Below are 25482 nucleotides of genomic sequence, written 5' to 3'. Positions count from 1 at the left end.
TATCACCTGGCACCCTCTAGTCTGGCCCACAGATATTGTATTATGCATAAGTGCCAGCCTCCTAGGTACCTGCACCATATTCAGTTATGTCAATACATCTAAACAACAAACAAAAACATTTCCTTTCCTAATAAACAAAAAACATATTTTGCAACTCTTGTTCTGAAGGATTGGATACGTTATACTCCTTCCCCAACCTCCAACCCACTGCATTTGTATTCAAGTCCGTTTGCATTCATACATGACAGGAGACACTTTGGCAAAACATTTCACGCGTCTCGTTGTTGGGCAAAGTCTTTCAGATTCAGTATTAGTGCAAAAATTGTCCTTAAGAAAAAGAAACCTTATATTTCAAGTATTAATCTGAATCTTTTCTCTCCTGAACGTTTATCAGAACAAATTTTCGGTGTGGTATGGCACAGACGAACTGCCAACCAGATGAACATTCTTCATCTCTGTTCCAGAATCCTCTCCAATTTCACTCCACCAAGATTCTGGAATTAAAGAACAAGGGCAGAATCAAATTCTTATCGCATAATATCTCATAACACAGTAATTTAGTGTTCCTGACTTCTGAATACATTATCAAAACAACCATGACTCCTCTCGGATGACCCCTTCTAAAATGGATCCCCATGGTACAAGCAAAAATCTAAAATAATAAAAAACTGAATGTGAACGTTGCTTCTCAAAAATTCAAAATTGTAAGCATTTAAAAAAGACAATGCATTATCTGTACTTTAAGATCTATGCACTACTCCCCCTTTCAGGTGGATAAATCACAAAATATTGGAATTCTTTCCACCTGAATGAAACAAAAAATAAAATAGATGAAACACTAGTAATAAACAAATGAAGAGAGAAAAAAATAAATTGAGAGAATTTTTTTTTTTTTTTTTTAAATGAAAAATTAATAAAAAAAAAAATTATATAAAAAATAAATAAAAAATAAATGAAAAATATGAAAATTAATAATGATAAAAAAAATGTAATAATAAAAAAAAAAATGAAAAATGAGAACAAAATTAGAAATGAAAATTAATAAAATAATAAAAAAATTACAAAATGTATTAAAAAAAATTATGCTACAAATTATGGAAAAGAATTATATATATATATATTTTTTAAAAATCTGGCCATCAACACACAACAATACGGTAAGACAACCACCATCAAACAATGACAAACACTCAACTTTTAACTAAAGATATCCATGGACTTTCCTCCTGAGGAGAGTAAGCGCTCATTTCTATCTGGAAGAGAATTAGTTAATGGGAAAAACAAAAACAAACATCTGTACTTCATCACAATCATTTGTAACCTCACTTGTAACTCTATCATCCATCAATTTCTGACTATCGTTAAAAAAAAAAAATGTCATTGTTTGCAAACAATTACTAATTAATGAGCTCATGGTACCATGTGATAATCGATTATACATTTACAATAACCCAACCCCTTTTCTGTTAAATTTGCCCACTGTTGTTCTCACTTGTAGGATCTGCAAAAAAAAAAAAAACATTAGTATCCAAACCAGTTTAACGTCTTCCCTGGCTTCTAGAAAAAGGAACACAACGACAGTTATTATGCACAATTATCACAACAATCGACTTTTTAAGTCCCTCAAGCCTTTTGCCATTTTGTAATGCAGGGGGGAACAATTGCCATATTTTCCTATACTAAGCAGGCAGTATTGTGAAACTTTGCCATATTGCACAGGAAAAGTGGCAATGCCATCTGCATCCAATTACATACAAGCCAGAACGGTAGATTAGCCCAGGGGGCACCCATTGGAATGTTCATCCAGTCTTGTTGACTGTAATTAGGGCGTTGGCTGTCATTTATTATCTCCTCTTGAGAATTGTGTGCTGTGTCCTGGCTGCTACCTTCCATATCAGACTTTTGAGGTAGGCTGTTCTTACCCTGGGGGGGGGGGTTTTATTGCAGATACCTGTATTTCTGGCACTTCCTGCTGCATGCCAGCAATCCCAAGGGATCCACTCCATTTAGAATGTCTGAGCTCTCTATGCCTTCCTGTACCTCTGCTTTTTAGGGATAAATCTGCCTTTGACCCATATTCCCTATGACTGGACTCCTGACAGTAGTCTCGCAGGATATTAACAAAATTTTGGTAGGATCTAGCATTTCTCAGAGCCATTCTAGCAGGGTAGCTTACATAACATTTATTGGCCATTGAGTATATGAAACTTGCATCATCCTCCAATAAGTCAGGACAGTTGAACACTTTCGTATACAATGCAAGATACTCACTGCAGAATAATATCGGGTCATTTCCTCTCCTAAATTTCATTCGTTGCAAATCACTCATACCATTATCACGACTGTCTACAATACGTCGCAACTCTCTCCTCCGAACTTCTGCATCTGCTAAGTTATCATTAACCTGTGCCGACAACTTGCCTACCACAGGTCCTGGTAGCCATGCTTTCAGAAGAGAGCATGCATCCTCATTATTCAAGTGGAATTTAAGTACTAGAGCCTCAAATTTATTGGACAGGCTCATTGGTGATTCCAGACTGTTAAATTCACCCAGAACCTGGCATAACGTAAGTCTCTCTTGGATTGTAATCACACTGTTATTCTGTTTTGCAGCCATAGGTGCAATATCTGACTGTGTTTCAGAACGGCTCTTTTCCTCAGTGACTGTGCAGATACTGGCCAATTCACATGAGCCCTTGTGCTCGTTGAGCGATACAATATATTGCTCTTTAGTAAGAAGCTGGGAGTTTGCCTTTGCTAATTTCCTTTCTAAAGATATAACCACCTCTTCCATCTCTGACAACTTTATTTGCAATGATTCTAAAAGTTTGCTCTTCATCTGACTGTCCGCTCTCTGCATCTGAAGCTGCTCTTCTAGACCCCTATTTATTGCCGACATGCTATCTGCTTTTGTCTGCAATTTCTCTATCTCATTACTGGATGTTGTTGCAATCTTTCGAAGTTGCTCACTGAATCTCCCTACATCTTCAGCAGCACGTCTACTGTCTGCTTCCGATTTCCCTCCCATTTCCTCCGACAGAACCTTTATTCTAATCAATGCTGCGATTTCATTAGCCAATCTCTCCTTTTCCACTTTCTTTATCTGTTTACCCACTAATCTGGCATTATGTTGCTGACACTGAGATAATAGTGCATTACACTGGCTCTTAAGAGGTTCGTCTGCACATGAATGATAACTCACAGAGGCATGCTTTTTAACATATGTATACACAAGTTCCATTTTGCAACTATACAATCCACACAATTCTTTTAGTACTAATGTTCTCACACTTAGCCACCTACACCCTGTAGACAAAACTATTTAACACGTACCTTTAATTAAACTGCACTTTCCCCCCCACAAAAAAATGTATTCACCATTACATATGTTTCCTTGGCTCAGATCATTTGCATGTCAAAGACCTGGAAAGGTCGGGCTGTCAGCAGTTGAGAAAACACACATCACCCACACCCACCATTCAATTAACTTGTGTCAAAGACAGAGAGGGGGGGGGGGTTGCTCTTTAAACATGAGAAATGGTGTTCTATAGTTCAAACTTTAACACAACAGCGCATTGGGCATGTTAATTCATCTAACACAACATGACAATCCCTGGATCTCACACACTTCCGCACAAACAAACGTACCTCTCACACTGCCCCGAGTAATGAGCCAAACTAAATTCTCTTAGCTATTACAACTCACGAATAAAAAAAAACAAAAAAAAAAACAAAAAACACAAACCGTTGTACTAGCCTTTACTATTCTCATTCATTACCACTTTTACGCGATGTCATTCAAAACAATTAAACCCTTTTGCATATACATAGGAAAGACTCATCACACATACCGTCCTATCAGCTGCCTTGTATTTTTGAGCACTTCTGTCCTGTAGGTTCTATGTGGCTTTTAGGGTTACCACAGTCCCTGTTCGGGCGCCAATTGTAGAATCTGCTGTATTTTACAAGGCTATCTAATAAGATCCAAACTAATAATCTCAAGAGATATTCACAGGTTCCTTCTATCTACTGCATAAATGAATTCATTGATCTACGCCTATTAAGACACACACATACTTTAAGATCTATGCATTACCTTCTCAAATGTTTTTGTGTGCACATATACTACCTATTACTTTGAGGACTTTGCCGTTAAGGTTATTTACATGCCATGCATGCTCGGCTACTTCTGCATTTAACTAGTATCAGTTCTACCTGGACTTTATACGTATTTGTTTGAGTTTTCACTGGCGCCTATGAAGGAATATGCACCATGTTTCTTGACTGAGACTGTGATGGTAGGATTCCAAACTCTCTGCACACAAGAGAGTGAAACCTGGGTTCGAAACTGAGTAGTCTCCGCAGTTGAGATCCTAACTCTCAAATAATATCCGGCGTAACGTTACATAATAAAGGAACCAATAAAATGGATCCAGGGGAGATTGCTTCTCACCTAATGGGTCTCTCACAACAGGTAGATACCCTTACTGCTACTGTCCATGAGTTACGATTGGAAAATGAGGCTCTGCGCAGTAATACTAGCCCAAATGTTGCCTCTTACAGAGAACGACCTGAACCCAAGGTCTCCCCTCCTGAACTTTTTTCTGGGAACAGAATTTTTTTTCGTCAATTCATCAGTTCCTGTAACTTAATATTTGAGTAAAGGCCTCGTACCTATTATTCTGACAGGATCAAGATACTTACTCTAATCTCTTACCTCAGGGGAGAACCCAGAGCGTGGGCAGACGCTCACCTCCAAGAGCAAGGGGAGCTCTTGGGTTCCTACAATTCTTTCCTGGATGACATGTCACTCCTTTATGAGGATTCCAATAAACAATTATCTGCCAAGAACACCATCAGGAGTCTTAAACAGGGTAAGAGACCTGTGGAAGATTATATCTCAGAGTTTAAATGTTGTTGTCGTGACTCGCTATGGAATGATATCTCACTCAGGAACCAATTCCGCCTAGGTTTATCCGAAGCCTTCAAAGACGTACTTGCTCGTCTAGACTTACCTACGACCCTTGATGACCTTATGCAGCTGTCAGTATCCATTGACCGACGGCTACGGGAAAGAAGGACAGAACGTTCCAATACGTACACTCCACCACCTCCTAGGAGAGTGAAGTCTCCCCCTAAGGATACTCCCATGGATCTGAGTTCTGACAGGGGACCCTTGTCCAAAGTAGAAAGGCAAAGAAGGAGGGTTCAAAATGTATGTATGTATTGTGCCAGTTCTGACCACAACCTCTCCAATTGCCCGCTCCTCAGAAAGAAAACTGAAGTGGGACCACGAGAGGATCACCATTGAGGCCATGATTGACACTGGGGCTTGTGGCAACTTCATAGATTCTGGTGATTGGCGTCCAGCAGGAGTCACCATGAAGATGATTATGACATATTTGGATAGTATACTGGGACAAAAATGCCAAGGAGAAAATTGAGGATGGGTTACAGAGACACTGCTGCATCTGTACCATGTATAGAACCGGTTGTATCTGAACCTGTATCCGACCGGGACCTGTACCTAAACCTGTATGTGGCGGAGTTTCGTCTCTGCTATCTGAACCTGTATCTGGCGGAGTTTCGTCTCTGCTATCTGAACCTGTATCTGGCGGAGTTTCGTCTCTGCTATCTGAATCCTGAATCCTGTATCTGAACCCGTACCCGGAATCCTTTGTCCTAGTTCGACGTTCCAGCTCTAGTGTTTCCAGAGTCTTCGGCCGTTTTGTGGTTGGAGCTCCGGTGGCGCTCCCTAGAGGGGGGGGGGCTATGTAACGTCTCACGAACAATTTTGCACCAAATACAATTGTGCTTCTTTCCCAGTTAACTCTCATCCGTTACTTCCTTCCCAAACCTTCTTCCTGAAGAGTCTCTCACTCGAAGTTCAACTATAGTTACTTCCTTCTTTCTAATTAGCCTGTGACTTCCTGTTAAGCTGCTGGGCGGCCTATTTAAGCTCCTAGCACTAACCAGGAAGTGTTCCTTTATTTTGGCTGACACAACACCTCTGTCGGTTGAGTATCCAGACGCACCTGCTCTGAACTTCAGCTTCCTGACCTGGACCAGGAGTCTCCACTGCCTTCTTCACTAGCCTTACCCGTCTGGACCCTTGGAGCCTGACCTTATGCCTGCATCATTCACTTCAGTATTGCAAGTACCCTGATGTTGTTATGCATTTCTATCCTGTGAACTGCCCTGCCTGCTAATTATGTATGCTAACTGTACCAGGAATTGCTGCAGCCATAGTCTCTCTATGTTTGGTACTTCTAATAAGGATCCTGCCATGATTTCTACATTCTAAGTCACCAAATTTAAACGGAAGTCTTTCATGCCTAAGTACCTCCTTCTCAAATGTTTTTGTGTGCACATATACTACCTATTACTTTGAGGACTTTGCCGTTAAGGTTATTTACATGCCATGCATGCTCGGCTACTTCTACATTTAACTAGTATCAGTTCTACCTGGACTTTATACTTATTTGTTTGAGTTTTCACTGGCGCCTATGAAGGAATATGCACCATGTTTCTTGACTGAGACTGTGATGGTAGGATTCCAAACTCTCTGCACACAAGAGAGTGAAACCTGGGTTCGAAACTGAGTAGTCTCCGCAGTTGAGATCCTAACTCTCAAATAATATCCGGCGTAACGTTACACCCCCCTGCCAATCCAATTTTTTAAAACGCAGAATGAATGGCAGCCCTGCTAATTTTCACAGAGCAGCATGTTTTCACTGTGGGTGGTTGCGCACCGGCAGCCACACGCAGAATTGCAAACCAAGCCTAATACAAGAGGTGTGTTACTGGCCAAATCACCAGGGAAAAATAGAGGGAATTAAGGTTAAAAAAATAAAACTGATAAAGCCACCACATCTAATGATTGGTAAACTGTAATATAATACATTTTTGGTTTTGGGGTTAATCCCACTTTAACTCATAACGATGTTGAAGTTAGCGATTGCAGTCTACCAGAGAGATAATTATTAACCATCTTTATTTGTCAGGACATTATTTGGATTTTTATGTCATCTCTTCATAGTCCTGTACCCCCATATGTTATGATATGTGACAGAATTTTTAACAAAAAGTGTACTGCTTACTGGCCTCACACTGCAGTGCTCTATGCTGGCAGAGCTGAGTCATAGCCACACCCCACAACATGAGTGTCCTCACACAGACTTGTGTTACAGAAAAGATGAGGGGTGTGTTTGAACAGGTCTATTACATTATTAAGCACAAGTGTGGATGGGGCTCAGGGCTTGCACAGGGGAAGAAAACTCACAGGGAGGCAAGATGTTGAAGCAAGGTATATTAACATGAGGGTATGAAGGACATATAACAGAGTGTGCATACATGCCCACAATGGACCGAAGCACTTACAATGAACAGTATAGAAGATTTCCATGCATATATTTGACATTTGACACCATCTGACAGACGAGGCAGCTGGAAGGCAGACGGGCAACCCTCCTTCACAGGAACCTCTCCCTACACTAGACCAGTGGTTCCCAACCCAGTCCTCAAGTACCCCCCAACAGGCCATATTTGCAGGTTTTCCTTTATCTTGCACAGGTGCTTTAAATTAAAGGGGAGCTCTGCCGTCCAAAAAATATTAAAAGCCAGCAGCTACAAATACTGCAGCTGCTGACTTAAAATATTTGGACACTTGCCTGTCCTGGAGTCCAGCGACGTCGGCAGCAGAAGACGAGCAATCGCTCGTCACTCTGCTGCCCCCACTGCCATCCTCAGTGAGGGAACCAGGAAGTGAAGCATTGCGGCTTCGCTGCCTGGTTTTACACCTGCCTACACACTGATGTTTCTGCCAACTCAATTGCATAGTCATTTTTATAACTGATTTAACAATGTGGAGGTAAGAATTTGAAAAGGGAGAGTATTAGTACAATGTCTGTCTGACTGCATATTTTTTTCTGTGATATAAATTGGGCTTTAATAGAGTGTTCTAGCCTTAGAGCTATCAGAAGCCTCCCCATGCACAGGGAAGGTATGGAGTATTTTCTGAAACACTTAGGCTGGGTTCACACTATTTCCCTGCATCCAATTTGCATGTCAGGAGATTGTGACCGGCTCTCAATAGAGTTTACACATCTCAGGAGCGGCTCCGGAGCGAATTGCACAGGGGTCCTGTGCGTCTTCTGGTCTGTTTCAGGTACGAATTCACCCAAAAATTCGGGATGAAGTCGCACCTGAAATGGTAAACAGGGATGCTACAGATCCCTTTTGTGAGCTGCTCTGTATGACAGTGTGAACCCAGCCTTAAACAATTTTGCTAAAATGGCAGTGCATACATGTGATAACATCATTGTTGCATTAGAGCTTATTAAAGCGGTAGTTCCCCCTCAAAAAAATTGTTAAGATTAGATTGATGCTCATTTTGTCTAGGGGAATCGGCTAGTTTTTTTAAAAACGAAGCAGTACTTACCGTTTTAGAGAGCGATCTTCTCCGCCGCTTCCGGGTATGGTCTTCGGCACTGGGCGTTACTTCTTGATTGACAGGCTTCCGACCGGCTTCCGACGGTCGCATCTATCGCGTCACGATTTTCCGAAAGTAGCCGAACGTCGGTGCGCAGGCGCCGTATAGAGCCGCACCGACGTTCGGCTTCTTTCGGCTACTCGTGACGCGATGGATGCGACAGTCGGAAGCCTGTCGGAAGACTGTCAATCAAGAAGGAACGCCCAGTGCCGAAGACCATACCCGGAAGCGGCGGAGAAGATCGCTCTCTAAAACGGTAAGTACAGCTTCGCTTTTAAAAAAACTAGCCGATTCCCCTAGACAAAATGAGCATGAATCTAATCTTAACAATTCTTTTAAGGGGGAACTACCGCTTTAACAATTGGCACGCTCTGAGCTAAATAAAAATGTATTATCAGGTCTCTTTACCCAAGCTTGACATTTACATTTTTGGGTATATATTGGAGACTTGAATCACCCAGTGCTTTCTTGAGGGTGATAGCAGCGACGTATCCCTGCCCAATTCCCCAAGTCTCACGAGTAGCTGCAACCCTTGCCAAGGCATCATATCATATCACAGAGTCACAAAAAAGTAAAAAAAAACTGCCACTAAGACTGAAATTACCATTTTGCTTGGATTGACCTTTAAGTGACTATTAAAAACAAATTCGATTATTTTTTTCTTATTTTTTTTTTTTTTTTATGGCAGCTGTACTGCAATTATTTATCCATTACCCTAGTTATGCAATTAAAAATGTTTACTTCTAATTAATGTATTAAATAAACCACTCCAAAGTAATTTTAGAGCTCCTGTGCCATATGCTTAGAGCTTGTTACAGGTTCCGTTTTGTAAAGTCTGATTTCTGTTTCCATCTCGATTCCAGTAATGCTTTTAGTCCTTAAAGCGGGGGTTCACCCTATCGACAGGAAAAAAAAAAAAATTTTTCTTTTACCTTTAAATCAGGCACTGTAGCGCGAGCTACAGTATGCCTGTCCCGAATTTTTTCCCCCCATACTCACCTTGTAGTCGTCCATCGAAGATACCGGGGAATGGGCGTGCCTCTGGAGACGGAGGATGATTGACGGCCGGCTCTGGCGCGTCACGCTTCTCCGGAAATAGCCGAAATAGGCTTGGTCTTCACGACGCGTGCGCATAGCCTGTGCGCACGCGCCGTGAAGAGCCGAGACCTACTCCGGCTGTCTTCGGGGAGAGTGACGTGCCAGGGCCGGCCGTCAATCATCCTCCCTCTCCATAGGCACGCCCATTCCCCGCGGGAGCCGAAATCTACGATGGACGACTACGAGGTGAGTACGGGGTTAAAAAAATCGGGACAGGCATACTGTAGCTCGCGCTACAATGCCTGTCTCGATGGTAACATCATGTGGGTCAGGGTGAACTACCGCTTTAATCAGCATCTGCTCACGTTTAAGATAAATTATTATCATTTACAGGAGTTGCTGCTATGAGAGATTTCGTATTTTAGTGGCTTCGGTAAGATGTCAGGATGTCCAAATGAAAAACAAACTAGCCTGAGAAAAAAAAAAGCATAACATCGTTATCTCTCAGCCCTGAGCCGACATTTAATAACAGGAAAGAGGATTCTGCTCTCATTGTTACACACAAGCAAAACGCTATGCTGACAGAGTGCTTATTGTGCACGTAGAGCTGGGGAATAGGTCAATTAAGCTGCTTTTTTGTGTGTGTCCACGTTCCTGAAATAACTTTTGTTTTATGAAGTATGCATGAACATAGCCTTAGTAAGTGCTTGAGTAGTATTGAGTAAGCAACTCCAAACAATAAAAAAAAAAAACATTTACTTTTTCTAGAATAGGGAAGGAGATTAGAACCCCTGTCAACTTTCAATTACTATCTGTATCCCCATTTTGGAAATCTCACCTAACTCTCCAGGTGTCAGACAGAAGAGGAAGTCATAGGAAGCATCCCACTTCCTGGCTTTTGAACAGACACCAGACAGAACAGGAAGTGAGGGGAAATCCTCCCGGCAAAGGCAATACCATCAATTAAAACACATTTACAGACAATATAATGTTCATACAGAACAGAAAGTAAAGAGAAATTCCATCAATGTGACCATGGACATCAATATTTCCTTTTGTTGCCTGTGTCCTTATTAAGAATATCACCTTGTAAAACAACCCACTCAGTTTGAAATATAAATGAACGACAAAACAGTTGAATATAGATAAAAAAAAATGTATTTTTTCCCTTTTTTTTAAAAGTGATCACATACTCTCTGTTCTCAGCTACATAAGAACTGGAGGAAGAAGAAGCAGCAGGACACTGAGCTTCCAGGTGAAATTGTGTGCAGGATGGGCATGTTAGGACAAGTCTGATCATTGGAGGAGAGCGGGCTGAGTTCCCAGGCTGAGAACTGACAACTTTTGGCCAGATCCATGTAGCAGATCGTAATTTTAGTCTGGCGTAGCGTATCGTATTAACGCTATGCCGCAGCAACTTTGGGAGGCAAGTGCTGTATTCACAAAGCACTTGCCTCTAAAGTTACGGCGGTGTAGCGTAAATCTGCCAGTGTAAGGGCGTGGAATTCAAATGTTAAAGATGTGGGCGTGTTTTATGTTAATTTTACTTGACCCGACGTAAATGACGTTTTTTCTGAACGGCGCATGCGCCGTCCGTGGGGGTATCCCAGTGCGCATGCTCGAAATTAACCCGCAACAAGCCAATGCTTATGACGTGAACGTCATTCTACGCAAAGCCCTATTGGCGAACGACTTACGCAAACGACATAAAATTGTAAAAATTTGACGCGGGAACGACGCCACCTATCGGCCAGCGTAAATATGCACCTTAGATCCGACGGCGTACTAAGACGTACGCCAGTCGGATCTAGCCCAGCTTCAGGCGTATCTTGTTTTGTGGATACAAAACAAAGATACGCCGGAGCAAACTAGAAGTTACGTGGCATATTAATAGATACGCCAGCGTAACTCCTTTGTGGATCTGGCCCTTTGTGTTCTCCTGCTTTGTGTGGTCAGTAGGAAAGCAGTGGTACTGACAAGAACACCAGGGATTTCACACAAAGGAAGTATTGCAAGGAGGGCAGGAAACTTTTTCATAAAAGTACATGATACAGCAAGCACATATCAGGAATATGAAATGTTGGGATAACAAACACTTTAATAAAGCGATCACATTGCAGAAGTAAATTGCAATGTTTTGGGGCCATGAAGGACTCCTTCATCAGCCATGTGATGAAGGGGCTCTGCATAGCAATTTACTTATGCAATGTGATCACTTCAATAAATTTCTAGATGTTCCATGGTGTGCTGATGATATATATATACTGTATATTTTGATTTGTGTCGACACTGATTCCCAGCTGGTTATTGCAATAGTACCCTCTTGTTTCCAGGAAATGTGCTGGAAATATTCTGCTTAACCTATTAAAGGTATTTCCCCTTGCTTCCTGCTCAGGCGATGGATGTCAGACAGAATAGGAAGATGGCGTTGGGCATTAAGAGCCATTTTGAAGTCTTGTATCGTATTTTACATGATCACTTTTGTTCTGTAGTACATTTGTGGACACGGAGGAAGATGAAAAAGCTCACAATGTAGCCTTGTATGTTCACAGCTGTGGGCTTCAGTCATGTCTTCAGTTTTTTGGGCTGAATCAGGTGGGCATCCTGTGTGTGCAGGGCTTTATGAACCCATCCCCTGGGCGTGGGTCACAACACACCCTCTATTTACATACAATGATGCAAAGGGCAGCACTGATGTCATGACTCTCTGCATTATCAAAGATTGCCAGTGTAACAGAATCCTGTCGCACTCCACTTGAGTGCTTCCATCAGTACACTTCTTCCTCCAGTCTGGACCTTCAGATATCAGATATTACAGCCCATATATTGTAACCAAGAACCAAGAGAGACTAGCTCAGTTATAAAACTGCAACATGGAATGTTTATTGGAACAAACTCATACAAATATATACATCAGGAAGACACCCCCCCCCCCTTCTGATCATATTACCCTAACAATACAAACTTTAACCAGAAACAGAATTAACATAGCTAATTAACTAGTCACTTAAAGCAGCCAAGGTGACTCCAAGGTTTGACCTTTCAGGTCAGCCTTGCCGTCTTCTAGCTCAGAAGACACAATTCAAATTATTATAAGTATAAACACAGGACACCTTAATAAATGGGCAATAGCAAGAGTCCCCAGTAGCAGACTGTCCGGCTCCAGAGGCCAAGGTGACCAGCTCTTTCAATTAACATGTGTAGTTCAGAATCAAACAAACCAGGAAGTCTTTTTATATTTCCTGGGAGATATTGTGGATAAATATTACTGTTCCATTTTAAGTAATCCAAGCCACATTCTTAATGTCCGTTATTTTCTTGGTCACCCTGTGCCCCTAATAGACACAGTTAAAAGCTCCCCGCTAGCGGACAAATAATAAAATGTTGCTTTACCGCCAACGCCTCAGTGTGAAAGAGGTCTAAGTTTTTTTTTTTTATAGTTGCCTTCACCTCTAATTGTGATAGTTCTGGGTCATTCTCTGTCTCATTTAGGCCCCTTCCACATGGGGTGGACTCCGTCTGGAATCTGCCTGCTCAGCAAGAAATCTGTCCACTGATCCCCACAGAGCAGATAGATGGCTGGTCCATGACCACTCTGCTTATGCAGAGCAGACACAGACATAGCCCACTCTACTCTATAGGCGGTCGGATGTCCATTTACACCCAACTGCCATCCAATCCACTAGATAAAGTCACGTGGAGGTGACGAAATGCATGGTATGGGCATTTGTTTGTTGGCTATTTCATCTAAGTGCACTAGACATTGTGCACATGTAAATGTTAGTGCTTTTAAATGTATATTTTTTTATATCAATTTAAAGTTTTAATATGTTGCACGATGATGGTTCCTACTACTGTATGTTCTTTTGAGTATTCAATCTTCACTGTGAGAGGAGTGGAGTTATGGAGTGTCATGACCTTTGAGGTGTCGTCTTTAAGAGTTTATTTACATTACTATCTGCGGCCATTCCATATGTTAATCCCAACATAAAAAAGAACAAAGTGCTTATGACCTATGATTTGTGGATGAAGGTGAGCTGCTAGTGTTACTGACAGAGGAGTCATAAGGGTCTTTGCACCTAATTTACTTTGATTGCACTTTAAAAGAAGATTGCACAGTTGGGGACAATCAAAACATTTACATGCACCTGGACAAAATATGCTTGTTTGAACCTTTAAATGGACTGATAAATTTGTTATGATATTGGTTTAACCACTTCATCCTCGGAAGGATTTACTCACTTCCTAACCAGGCCATTTTTTGCGATATAGCACTGCGTCGCATCAACTGACAATTCGTGCGACGCTGTACCCAAACAATATTGATGCTCTTTTTTTCCCCACAAATAGCTTTCTTTTGGTGATATTTGATCACCTCTGTGTTTTTTTTTTGTTTGTTTTTTTGCTCTATAAACAAAAATGAGTGACAATTTTGATTTTTTTTTAATAAATGTTTTACTTTCTGCTTCCAAAAAAAAAATGTATTCATCGTTTTTTTGGTAAAAAAAAATGTTAATAAGTGTATATTGATAGGTTTACACAAAAGTTATTACGTCCATAAAATAGGGATAGATTTGAGTCATGTTTATTTATTGATTTATTTATTTTTTTACTAATAATAGTGGCGATCAGTGATTTTTAGCGGGACTGCGACATTTCGGTGGACAGACCGGACACCTAACTGACATTTTTGACACTTTTTGGGAACCAGTGACATTATTATAGTAATCAGTGCTATATGCACTGACATTGTACTAATGGCACTGGCAGGGAAGGGGTTAACATCAGGGGTGATCAAGGCTTTAAAGGTGTTCCATGTTTGTGTCTTCCAACTGTATGGGGGACTGTGTGACTGGGGAAACACATAGGTCCATCTTCCTGCATAGCAGAAACACAGGATCTCTGTGATCTCCCCTGTCAGAATAGAGATTTGTCTTGTTTACACAGGCAAATTCCCATTCTGTCACTGCAGGGAATGATCGCAGGTGGCCGGCGGACATCGAGTACACCGGACCCGCTGATTGGCTTGCCCGCTGGACAATAAGGGGATATGCCCACAAAAGCAAGTTCCCGCGCCGACGTACAGCTACAGCGATTTTCGGGAACTAGCCACCTTGCCACAGTATGACAGCAGCTGGTCAGGAAGCAGTTAATAGTTACATGTTATTAAAGTGGTTGTACAGCCTCAAGGTTTTTCAGCTGAATGCATTCAGCTGAAAAACCTTTTCTGCTGCAGTTCCCCCCAGACCCCCCCCCCTCCTTTTTCTTTCCTGAGCCCAATCCGATCCAGCGACATGCATGAGCGCAGAGGCTCCATCTGCTGTGTCTCTCCTCATTGGACAGACTGGGGGGAACAGATCTCCATCTTACCGATCAGATTGGGATGCCAGCGGATGGATGTAAACAGACACATGCCCGTTTACATCTGCCATTCCAAAGAAGACAATGAAGGGTCCGATTGGGTTTGCCTAAAAAACTGAGGTCTGCCCGTGTGAAAGGGGCCTTAGCCACATATATTTCTTCTTACCGCAAGTTTTGCAAATAGTGACGCTATCCAGCACAAACAAAAAAAGATTTGAAAGCTTGCAGTCCTAGTTAATGATAAATAATAGCGTTCTGCTCTGTTTTATACAAAACAATTAATTTTTAGCAACTAAACATTTCCAAATCTGCATTACCCATGTTTTCCAGCTGGGAGAATAAACAACTTTACTCTAAAATAACTTTATATTGTTCTGCCCTGCAGCCAGAAATAAATATCTTTCATGTAATACTTTATCAGTTTGTGAATTTAACATCTACATAAATAACTTTGCAAACAATCACTTCAGGCTGCTGCAAATACACACTAACTGCTTTCATTCAGATGTACTTCTGCTTTTCAAGCTTTGAAATACAAGCGTAAAATATTCCTGTTTGTTGTTTCAAAGAATCATAAAAGGAATATGCAGGCTGCCATCTCTGACCTCTTCCTTTATTGTGTGTGCGTCCATGCTCCTGAAAAAAAAAACCATTTGTTTTATGAAGTATGCGTGAACGCATACGGTAGCTTTTAACTGGATCTCATTTAGAGAAACATTCCCTTTATAATAAAATAAATCCCTCATCCTCAGATGTCCCACTTTTTATTTTGATAAATAGATCTCTGTCAAAATTTGTACTATTTGGACCAAGTTAAAATCATTTTTGTTTGCTAAAAAATTACTTAGAACCCCCAAAACATTATAATTTTTTTTCAGACACCCTAGAGAATAAAAGAGCAGTCGATACAATACTTTATATCACATCGTATTCGCACAGCGGTCTTACAGCGATTAGTGCTATAAAACTGCACTGATTACTGTATAAATGTGACTGGCATGGAAGGGGTTAACACTAGGGGGTGCTGAAGGGGTTACAATGTTTCCTAGTGTGTGATTCTAACTGAAGGGGGAGCGGACTCACAAGGGGAGGAGACCGATGTGTGTTCCTCTGTACTGGGAATACACACATTGGTCTCCTCACCTGACAGGACCGTGGATCCGTGTGTTTGCACACACGGTTCCACAGTCCTGCCGTGATTGCGTGCAATCGCGGGTGCAGACATCACGGCCGCCAGGCACGCGCACCGCACAATGCCGCGGGAGTACACGCGCGCCCCCTAGACGGCCGGGAACCCCAGGACGTCATATGACATCCACCCAGGATGGGAGATCCCATTTGTGGACGCAGGGCCGTCCTTTAGGGTGTGCGAGCCGTGTGGCCGCACAAGGCGCCATGGGCAACAGGAGCGCCGTGCGTAGGGTTGCCACCTGTCCGGTTTTGACACCGGCAGTCCGGATTTTGACACATTTTGACACATGTGCCCAGGTTTCCACCCACCGAAAACCCGGGCACACATTCCACCATCATGTGGCCAGTGGCAGCGTATCTCTGGCCCCGGCTGAAACATCTGGAGTGGTGCATCCCGTGCCCGCTACAGTATCAGTGTCACACAGTGGCGTTGCGGTCTGAGCCCAGTGGGTGCCCTGTGATTGGCCAAACGGGTCATAACATGAGGGTCTGTGTTTGGCCCGGCGGAGGCTGCTGGTCACATGTGAAGGCGGGGCTGGACTGTGGAAATTCGTGCCTGCTTGTTCCCAGACGCTGTGTGTCTCCCTAAGGTTGCTCTTATCTGCTCTGTCAGCCCCCTTCCTGTCAATCACCCCCCTCCTCTCTCTCTGTCACCCCCCTCCTCTCTCTCTGTGTCACCCCCCTCCTCTCTCTGTCACCCCCCTCCTCTCTCTGTCACCCCCCTCCTCTCTCTGTCACCCCCTCCACAGGATTAGCCCGCACAGGGCGCCTAAACACCTAAGGCCGGCCCTGTGTGGATGTCATATGACTATGGGCGGTAGGGAAGTGGTTAAAGAAAGAAAACAGTAAAGTTAGCCCAGATCTAACATTTACACTAAAATGCAATAAAAAAATTGAAAAAAATTATGAAATGTCATTTTTATTTTGCAAAAAAAAAAAATGATTCCCCTTTAAGACCATTGGGCGGAAGTGACGTTTGACTTCGCTTTTGCCAATCAATGTTATGGAGATGAGCGGGGGCCATCTTTTCCTCACTCGGCTCTATACCCGTCAGGGGGAAGAACGTGATTGTCCCTGTCGCTATCGACAGTTCAGGTAAATGGCGGCGATGAACGGAGCGCAGTGGGAGGGGGGGATATTTGTTGAAAAAAACAGGGTTATGGCAGCTAACTGCTGCCATAACCCTGGTATTTAGCGTCAAAATACCGATGTACAATGACGACGATTTGCGCTAAGTGGTTCAAAGTATATGCCAAGCTAAAACCCTTTTCTATTGTTTTGGATAGCATGTGGAAAGAATAGAATCCATTCAGGGCCAGTTCCAGCATAAGGAGATTTTTTACGGTATTCTGGTAAAAGCACACCCTCACATGCCTGACGGGGTCCTGCGTGGCTCCGAAATGTTGCACTTGGTCCTTTGTGATGTGATCATTCTGCAATAAAAGTTTTGGACAACATCTGATGATCCATGGTGTGCTGGTGAATATGTGCATTGTTGGAATTTTCAAAAGAGCCACAGACAGCAATGAATATCTGACAAAGGTACTAACCCTAAACTATTTCACCAAAATAAAATCATTTTTATTTCTTTTAGTCTTGCTGTTGGAGGGTTCCCATAACTTTCTGTCTGATAAAATGTCATTAGGGCCTCATTTACACAGCTGTAAAATTTTTACCGATGTTATGCTACGTGTTTTCTAGGAGAAAAGTTAATGCGTAATAGTCAGTAAAATCCGTCTGTATAGATTAGTTAGGCCCCGTACACACGAGGGGATCGCCGCTGGAAACGGACCGTTTCCAGCGGAGATTCCTCCTCCGGATTTGGATCCGATGGCTTGTACTCACCATCGGATCAAAATCCGCGCGGAATTCATCCGCGGTGACGTGTCGCGCCGTCGCCGCGATGATGACGCGGCGACGTGCGCGACGCTGGAAGGTAAGTACTTCCACGCATGCGTCGAATCATTACGACGCATGCGAGGGAGGGGAGCGGATGGATTGATCCGGTGAGTCTGTACAGACCACCGGATCAATCCGCTGGACCCGATTCAAGCGGATACATTTCTTAGCATGCTAAGAAATTTATATCCGCTTGAAATCGATCGGCCCGAGAAATCTCCGCGGATAAATATCCGCTAGGCCGTACAGACGACCGGATTTGTCCGCTGGAACTGATCCGCGGATCAATCCCAGCGGATAGATCCGGTCGTGTGTACGGGGCCTTAGTGTTTAAATGCGTAAAGACACATATGCTTACATAATGATAATAAATTTTGCCTCTTTTTTTTACTTAATTTACGCATGTACAAACACATATACACTATCTCACAAAAGTGAATACACCCCTCACATTTTTGTAAATATTTTATTCTATCTTTCCATGTGACAACACTGAAGAAATTACACTTTGCTACAAAGTAGTGAGTGTACAGCTTGTATAACATTGTAAATTTTCTGTCCCCTCAAAATAACACAAAGCCACTAATCTCTAAACTACTGGCAACAAAAGTGAGTACACCCCTAAGTGAATATCAGGCCCAAAGTGTCAATATGTGTGGCCAGTCCACCATTATTTTCTAGCACTGCCTTAACCCTCTTGGGCATGGAGTTCACCAGAGCTTCACAGGGTGCCACTGGAGTCCTCTTCCACTCCTCCATGACGATATCACAGAACTGGTGGATGTTAGAGACCTTGCGCTCCTCCACCTTCCATTTGAGGATGCCCCACAGATGCTCAATAGGGTTTAGGTCTGGAGACATGCTTGGCCAGTCCATCACCTTTACCCTCACCTACTTTAGCAAGGCAGTGGTCATCTTGGAGGTGAGTTTGGGGTTGTTATCATGTTGGAATACTGCCCTGCGGTCCAGTCTCTGAAGGGAGGGGATCATGCTGTGCTTCAGTATGTCACAGTACATGTTGGCATTCATGGTTCCCTCAATGAACTGTAGCTCCCCAGTGCCGGCAGCACTCATACAGCCCCAGAGCATGACACTCCCACCACCATGCTTGACTGTAGGCAAGACGCACTTGTCTTTGTACTCCTCACCTGGTTGCCGCCACACACTCTTGACACCATCTGAACCAAATAAGTTTATCTTGGTCTAATCAGACCACAGGACACGGTTCCAGTAATCCATGTCCTTAGTCCATTTGTCTTCAGCAAACTGTTTGCAGGCTTTCTTGTGCATTATCTTAAGAAGAGGCTTCCTTCTGGGACGACAGCCATACAGCCCAATTTGATGCAGTGTGTGGCGTATGGTCCGAGCACTGACAGGCTGACCCACCCCACAGGCAGTTCTGGGACAAGGTCATGCAGTGCCCCGGCATGGCGAACAATGCCCACCCTTTTAATCTAGGGTGGAGGAAGGAATGGAGCTAATAGCAGTGTATGCAGTGAAATGTATGAAATGTTTGTGGTGTGTGCGGAAATAGTACCAGTAGTTGTGGTACACCATAGCTAACTGAGGAGTTTGAAATTAGTGCACAAATATGAGTCTAACAGTGGTGAAGAAAAAAAAATCAATGAAACAGTGATGTCACTGGAAGGAAATGTGCCCCTGTGTCTGTGGTATCACTGAAAAGAAAAATGTCCCTTTTCGGTGGTGTCCCTGGAAGGAAAAATATCCCCGTTCCGGTGGTGTCATTGGAAGGAAAAATGTCCCTGTTCCGGTGGTGTCACTGGAAGAAAAAATGTCCCTGTGTAAGTGGTGTCATTGGAAAGAAAAATGTCCCTGTGTAGATGGTGTCATTGGAAAGAAAAACGTCCCTGTGTAGGTGGTGTCCCTGGAAGGAAAACTGTCCTTGTGTAGGTGGTGTCATTGAAAGGAAAATTGTCCCTGTTTCAGTGGTGTCACTGGAAGGGAAAAAAAGTCTCTGCGTAGGTGGTGTCATTGGAAGGAAAAAATGTCCCTAAGTCTGTGATGTTTAGTTTTTGCTGTGGCTTAAATTGGTATTAAACTTTAAAGCAAACATTTATTATATTGCAACTTAGCTTAGATGTGATGGTTGCATTTATTTTCTTTTTTAGGCTTTCTTTCTTCTACATTGTATTCTCACCTTGTGATCCAGTCAGTAGTCTGTTGTTTTTCAAAAGCACAAGCTCTCCAGCAGAATCTATCAGTTTACATGGATGAGACCGACCATTTAACACTGGCAGGGGAGATCAGCTTTTATTTATTTATGTAAAACCTTTATTCCAAAAGGGAAAAAAACCTTGCTGTAACTGGTTATATAGTATGAGTTTGAATCTAAATAATTTACAACGATTTACCAATACCATCAGGGCTGGTGCAAGGATATTTGACACAATAGGCTAAATCTCATTTTTCCACCCCCCATTGGCTCAACCCGATTCCAGCCCCTTTCCCCTGCCCATGTAAACCCCACCTTTTTAATGAATTTCCCATCAAATGCAGCCCACCAGCGCTCATCAAATGCAGCCTCACCAGCGCCCATCAAATGCAGCCTCACAAGTGCCCATCAAATGCAACCACACCAGCATCAATCAATGCAGCCTCACCAGTGCCCATCAAATGCAACCACACCAGCGCCCATCGAATGCAGCCTCACCAGCGCCCATCAATGCAGCCTCACCAGCGTCCATCAAATGCAGCCTCACCAGCGCCCATCAAATGCAGCCTCACCAGCGCCCATCAAATGTAGCCTCAGCAGCGCCCATCAATGCAGCCTACCAGTGCCCATCAATGAATGTTTGCTTGCTTCCATTAATTTGGGAGTCAGGACACAGACAAAGTCCTCCGCCGCCGCTGCGCCTCTGACACTACGTGCAAATGGAGCGGCGGCTGATGCTGAGACTTATGCCCTGTACACACATCGGTTCGTCTGATGAAAATGGACCGTGGTGAAAAAAAAAAGAACTTGTTTTAAAATGTTCTTATGGTTTAAAAACCGATAGAAATTAAAGATAGTCTGTGTGGAAATCCATCGGTCAAAATCCATGCATGATACAAAAGAAAAAATACAGCGCTATCTAATAATATATAACTGGAGCATCTAAAACAGCAAAGAAGATCGGATTGCTAAAAATATTCTGTAAATATTGTATTGAAAAAAGTGTAGCGCTAATAATGACTATAATTCTAGTGAAAAAATTAACAAACTTAATATACAACACCACATGTGAAACTGATAGTGATAATTGTACTAAATAAAGTCCATATATCCTCCAATGAATGAGTATTATATTGATATGATCTGATCATCGACCATAAATAAATAAAAATAAATTCAAAAGTTCATGAAAGAGAAATCCAGTGACTGAGTGAGTGAACAAAATCCAACGGTGATTTCTAAATAGGAGATCCATCACCACTTATGACAAGGGGCTTACCGGATGGATTGGACCCAGAAGGGCATGTACCCACTAAGCCAATCAAGCTTGTATAAACGGTACACTTGATGGGGTACACCACAGATGTCTCAAAACCAGGAATCCTTGATAAACCTCAGACAGAGAAATCCAGGGGTTCACACCAGGTGATGGTATGCAGCAAATCCCAAAAGAAGCATATCAGATATCCCAACGATAAGTATGAAAAATAAAGAATTGGCGTGCACATAGCATAATTCCGTATAACTGTCACGAAATGTATTAAAAAGGAAAGCAACTCACATTTTGCAGAGATAAAACAAGCTCATAAAATTAGGGTAGCAATGACGACAGCAGTTTAAAAACCGATAGAAAAAAAAGATCGTCTGTGTGGAAATCCATCATCCAGAAACATTGAACAGTAGGTGTATTAAAGATAGGGAAACTTCATGTGGATATTCAAACAGCAAACTGTTGTAGGGGGTCAGCGAGAGTAATGGGGTGATAGATCTGATAGGTAAGTATTGGCGTGAGGACTCTACATTGAAGAGTATCTCTTTAAGAACAGGAGAAGGTATGACGGGAAAAAGGGGAAGGTTAAGGTATTGGGTGATGAGGGATCAGGGGGGTGTCTCAGGTTGGTGTCTCACACGGGGGGTTGATTAGGAGGCGCTATCTTAGGTGGGGGAGGAAATAAGCCGAACTAGGCAGGGGGGAGAAAGTAGGAGGTAGGTTTCTCAAAATATTTGATTCTCCACCACAGCTCCCGATGATCATTCATGTTATGGATTGTTTATTTTCATCTGTTGTGGTAAAGTGAATCCAGCAAGACCAGGATTTGTAAAACTTAGACGGTGTGTCGCAAGCTTGATGTATCAGCTCCTCCATTTCCGCTGTTTTTTGTATGCGTTTGAACCATTCAGTCTTGGATGGCGGGTCCGGGGAGGGCGCCATTTGGCTGGGACGCACATCTTTGCTGCGTTGACCATATGCATGGCCAGAGAGTGTAGATAGGTCTGTTTTGGCAGTGTGGAGTGGTGTAATAGAAACTGTGCTGGCGAAAGGTCTAGTTGGTAAGTGGTTATCTGACTAATGAGTCGGTGGACCTCCTGCCAGAAAGGTTGCAGCTTAGGACATGCACACCAAGGGGGTGATTCACAGAGAGTTAGGCCGGCGTATCAGTAGATACGCCGACCTAACTCGGAATCTACGCCGACGCAAATTTAAGCGTATTCTGGAAACCAGATACGCTTAAATTAGGCTCAGATACGAGCGGCGTAAATTATCTTAAAGTGTAATTTTTAGGCTGACCGCTAGGTGGCGCTTCCATTGCAGTCGGCCTAGAATATGTAAATGAGTAGATACGCCGATTAACAAACGTACGCTTACACGAAGCAGTAAAGATACGCCATTTACGTAACGCACTTTCAGGCCTAAAGTTATTCCATCAAATAGCTGGAATAGTAAGTATGGCCGTCGTTCCCGCGTCAAAATTAGAACATTTTACGTTGTTTGCGTAAGTCGTCCTTGAATAGGGATTTACGTCATTTACGTCCACGTCGAAACCAATATGACCGTGCGGCGTACTTTGCGCAATGCACACTGGGATATGTACACGGACGGCGCATGCGCCGTTCGTAAAATACGTCAATCACGTCAGGTCACCCCCCTATTAACATAAAACACGCCCCCTCAGCCGATTTATGCTACGCCGCAGTAACTTAGCAGGCAAGTACTTTGTGAATCATGTACTTGCCTCGCTAACTTACGGCGATATAGTGTAAACACGATACACTACGCCGCCGCAACGATACGCCTGCCTACCTGAATCTAGCTACAAATATGTAAAAGTGAGTCAATTGCCAACCCACATCTCCAGCGGTGTGGGGGGAGCGAGGGGTAGATATGGTGTAGTCTAAGAGGGGTTCTGTACCATCTTGAAAATATTTTAAGGCGTTTTCCTGTGCATGTACATTTATCGTACCCTTGTGGATACAAGTGTATACCCTTTCCCAGTCTTGGTCTGTTAGGTCAATGGAGAGTTTTTGTTCCCATTTATGGCTGGCCCAGTTCAGTTTGGGTTTCTGGTCCGAGAATAGTAAAGCGTATGTGCAGGAGATCAGGTGTTTTAGTGGTGTAGTACTTAGACAGAGTGATTTTACAGGGGATGGTTGATCTGGACCATTCAGGTTTCAGCTTGATTTTATCAAAAAAATGTCTGAGTTGAACGTATGTCCAGAAGGGGAAAGAGCCGGTCGTCATTTTAGCAGATAAAGTGGTGTAGGGGATGAATTGATCCTCGTCAAAGAAGTGTTCTGCGCGAACAGTTGTGTGAGGCCATAGTACAGCTAAGAAATAAGGGGAAAGTCCAGGTGTAAAATCTGGGTTTTGCCTAAGTGGGGTCATTGGGCCTAGGATTGATGAAATGTTATATTTGTTACAGGTATCAAGGAAGGAAGTCAGCGTAGGGCAAATGAGCGGGTGGTTTTTACATGCAAGAGGGGTTCTATTTGGCACGATCTAGGGAGTTTGGAAGAGTGGATTGGGCGACATAGAATGTTCAAGTTGGACCCATGCTTTAAGGTTTGGGTGTACGTTCCAGTCATTTATCCTAGTTAAATGGCAGGCCTGCTGGTTTTTGCATAGGTCCGGGAGACCAATACCTCCCTTGAGTTTAGGGATGGTGAGTCGTGCTTAGCTTATTCTAGGGCGTAGCGTGCCCCAGATGAAGTCTGTGCACACTTTTCGATGAAAAGAAAGCAGGTGGGAGTTTGATCAGGACTGTTTGTAGGAGATATAAGATTCTGGGTAGGACATTCATTTTAATTATGGCAGCTCTGCCAAACCAGAAAAACAGCCCTGTGGACCATTGTTTCAGGTCTTTTACTATGGTTTGCAGCAACGGGAGATGGTTGGAGGAGTACAAGTTGGACAGGGAGGAAGGTAGTTGGATGCCTAGGTATGTAATAGAGTGGCGATTCCATTTAAACGGAAAATTAGCTTGGCACTGGTTGCAGGTGTCAGGGGGTAGTGTGATATTGAGGGCGTCAGACTTCGCAAAGTTTATTCGTAAGTTAGTGAGATACCTAAAGGTGTCAAAGTCTTTAAGTAAGTTTGGGATTGTCGTGAGAGGTTCAGTAAGGAACAGAAGAATGTCATCAGCGAAAGCTGCTATCTTGTAGTTGCTGCGGTTTATGTCTATCCCTTTTATGTCAGGTCCTTGCCTGGTTTCGGAATTACAGCTATGTGGGTTGCAAGTAGGTGGGGTGGGGGTTCGGTGGGTGAGCCAAAAGAGTTAAAGGCTAAAAAAAAAGGGGGGTAAGGAATTTTGCGTACGTTTTATAGTATCCCACCGTCAATCCATCAGGGCCTGGGCTCTTGCCATATTTCCTTTGTTTTAGGGCGAGGGCCGCTTCAGTACTAGTTAGGGGTTGTCTAGGTCTTGGGCTAAGGAGTCTGAGATTGGGGAGGGGCTATATTGTTGTAAGAAGTCCCTAATTGCTTGGGTTCTAGGGGTAGGGTCTGGGGAGGGGCCTTTTGGGTATCGGTTGTATAATTGTGAATAGTAGGCGACAAATTGTTCGGCTATATGCAGAGTTGAAGTCAGTTTGCGACCCTTCGGGTCTGTCATCGAGTGTATGGTTGAGGCAGCTCTTTTGGCTTGTAGGGCTCTCGCTAGAAGCCTGCCTGCATTGTTGGTGTATTCATAGAAGACTTGTTGAGAGAGAATGTATTTGCATCTCAGTTGTTTGCCTAGCACTTCCAGCAATTTGTTTCTGGTTTGAATAAGGGTATGTAGGGTGTCTGTCGCTCGAGAGCGTTTATGCGCGCATTCTAATTGTTGAATCTGGGTGGTGAGTGTCAGAATTTGTTCCCGTTTCTCTCGCCTCCGTTTAGCCATCGCTGTCATAAGGACACCCCGTATAACAGCTTTGTGGGCTTCCCAGGTGAAGAGGGGGAAAGTATCAGTGGGTTTGTTCTCCACAATGTATTGCTTAATGCAGAGCTCTACTTCCGCAGCTATGGATGGGTCTGAGAGCAAAGAGGAGTCTAGCTTACAGGATTGTGGAT

The 25482-nt window shown here is 43.1% G+C and overlaps 1 protein-coding gene across 1 annotated transcript; it reads right to left on the bottom strand.

The window, feature by feature from the left end:
• Positions 1–390: 390 nt before the first annotated feature.
• Positions 391–3241, bottom strand: LOC120930487 (posterior protein-like). Its single transcript, XM_040341667.1, has 2 exons — positions 2041–3241; positions 391–494 (listed from the first exon to the last, which is right to left on the bottom strand). The coding sequence occupies exons 1-2, from the start codon at positions 3239–3241 to the stop codon at positions 391–393; spliced, it is 1305 nt and encodes a 434-aa protein (XP_040197601.1).
• Positions 3242–25482: the final 22241 nt, after the last annotated feature.

Source organism: Rana temporaria, chromosome 3 (genome assembly GCF_905171775.1).
Source record: "Rana temporaria chromosome 3, aRanTem1.1, whole genome shotgun sequence".
Taxonomy (NCBI): Eukaryota; Metazoa; Chordata; class Amphibia; order Anura; family Ranidae; genus Rana; species Rana temporaria.
This window is presented reverse-complemented; position numbering and strand designations above follow the sequence as displayed.